The 302-nt window shown below is 67.5% G+C and overlaps 1 protein-coding gene across 1 annotated transcript in view; it reads right to left on the bottom strand.

Moving 5' to 3' along the window:
- Positions 1-6: 6 nt before the first annotated feature.
- S100A3 (S100 calcium binding protein A3) overlaps positions 7-302 on the bottom strand; it is a gene marked incomplete at both ends in the record, with an annotated part of 692 nt that continues 396 nt past the window's right edge. The window contains one exon of the mRNA XM_011386830.1: positions 7-86. Within this exon, the coding sequence (XP_011385132.1) occupies positions 7-86 (80 nt within the window). The remainder of the gene's footprint in view (positions 87-302) is intronic.

Here is a 302-nt window from a genome sequence, read left to right as displayed (position 1 = left end):
GCGTACTCCACGAAGTCCACCTCGCCGTCCTTGTCGCTGTCCAGGACACTCAAGAACTTGTTGTAGTCACCCTCCCGAAACTCCATCTGCGGGGGTGCGGGGGAACGGAGGGGCGAGTCAGGCGGGCAGGACCACTCGCCCTCACACTGCTCCCCGCCCCCCGCGCCTGGGCGCCCCACCCACGCCCACCCTCACCCCTGCTGGGCCAACCTCAGCCCAGCCGCCCCCCAATTCTCCTCCTCAGACCATTGATCGGGCTCCCACTGTTGCTGCTGAGTGCCTGCCGTGTGTCCCGCACACAG

Source organism: Pteropus vampyrus, unplaced genomic scaffold (genome assembly GCF_000151845.1).
Source record: "Pteropus vampyrus isolate Shadow unplaced genomic scaffold, Pvam_2.0 Scaffold9574, whole genome shotgun sequence".
Classification (NCBI taxonomy): Eukaryota; Metazoa; Chordata; class Mammalia; order Chiroptera; family Pteropodidae; genus Pteropus; species Pteropus vampyrus.
The sequence above is the reverse complement of the archived record's forward strand: the minus strand, read 5'-3'. Positions and strand labels throughout refer to the sequence as shown.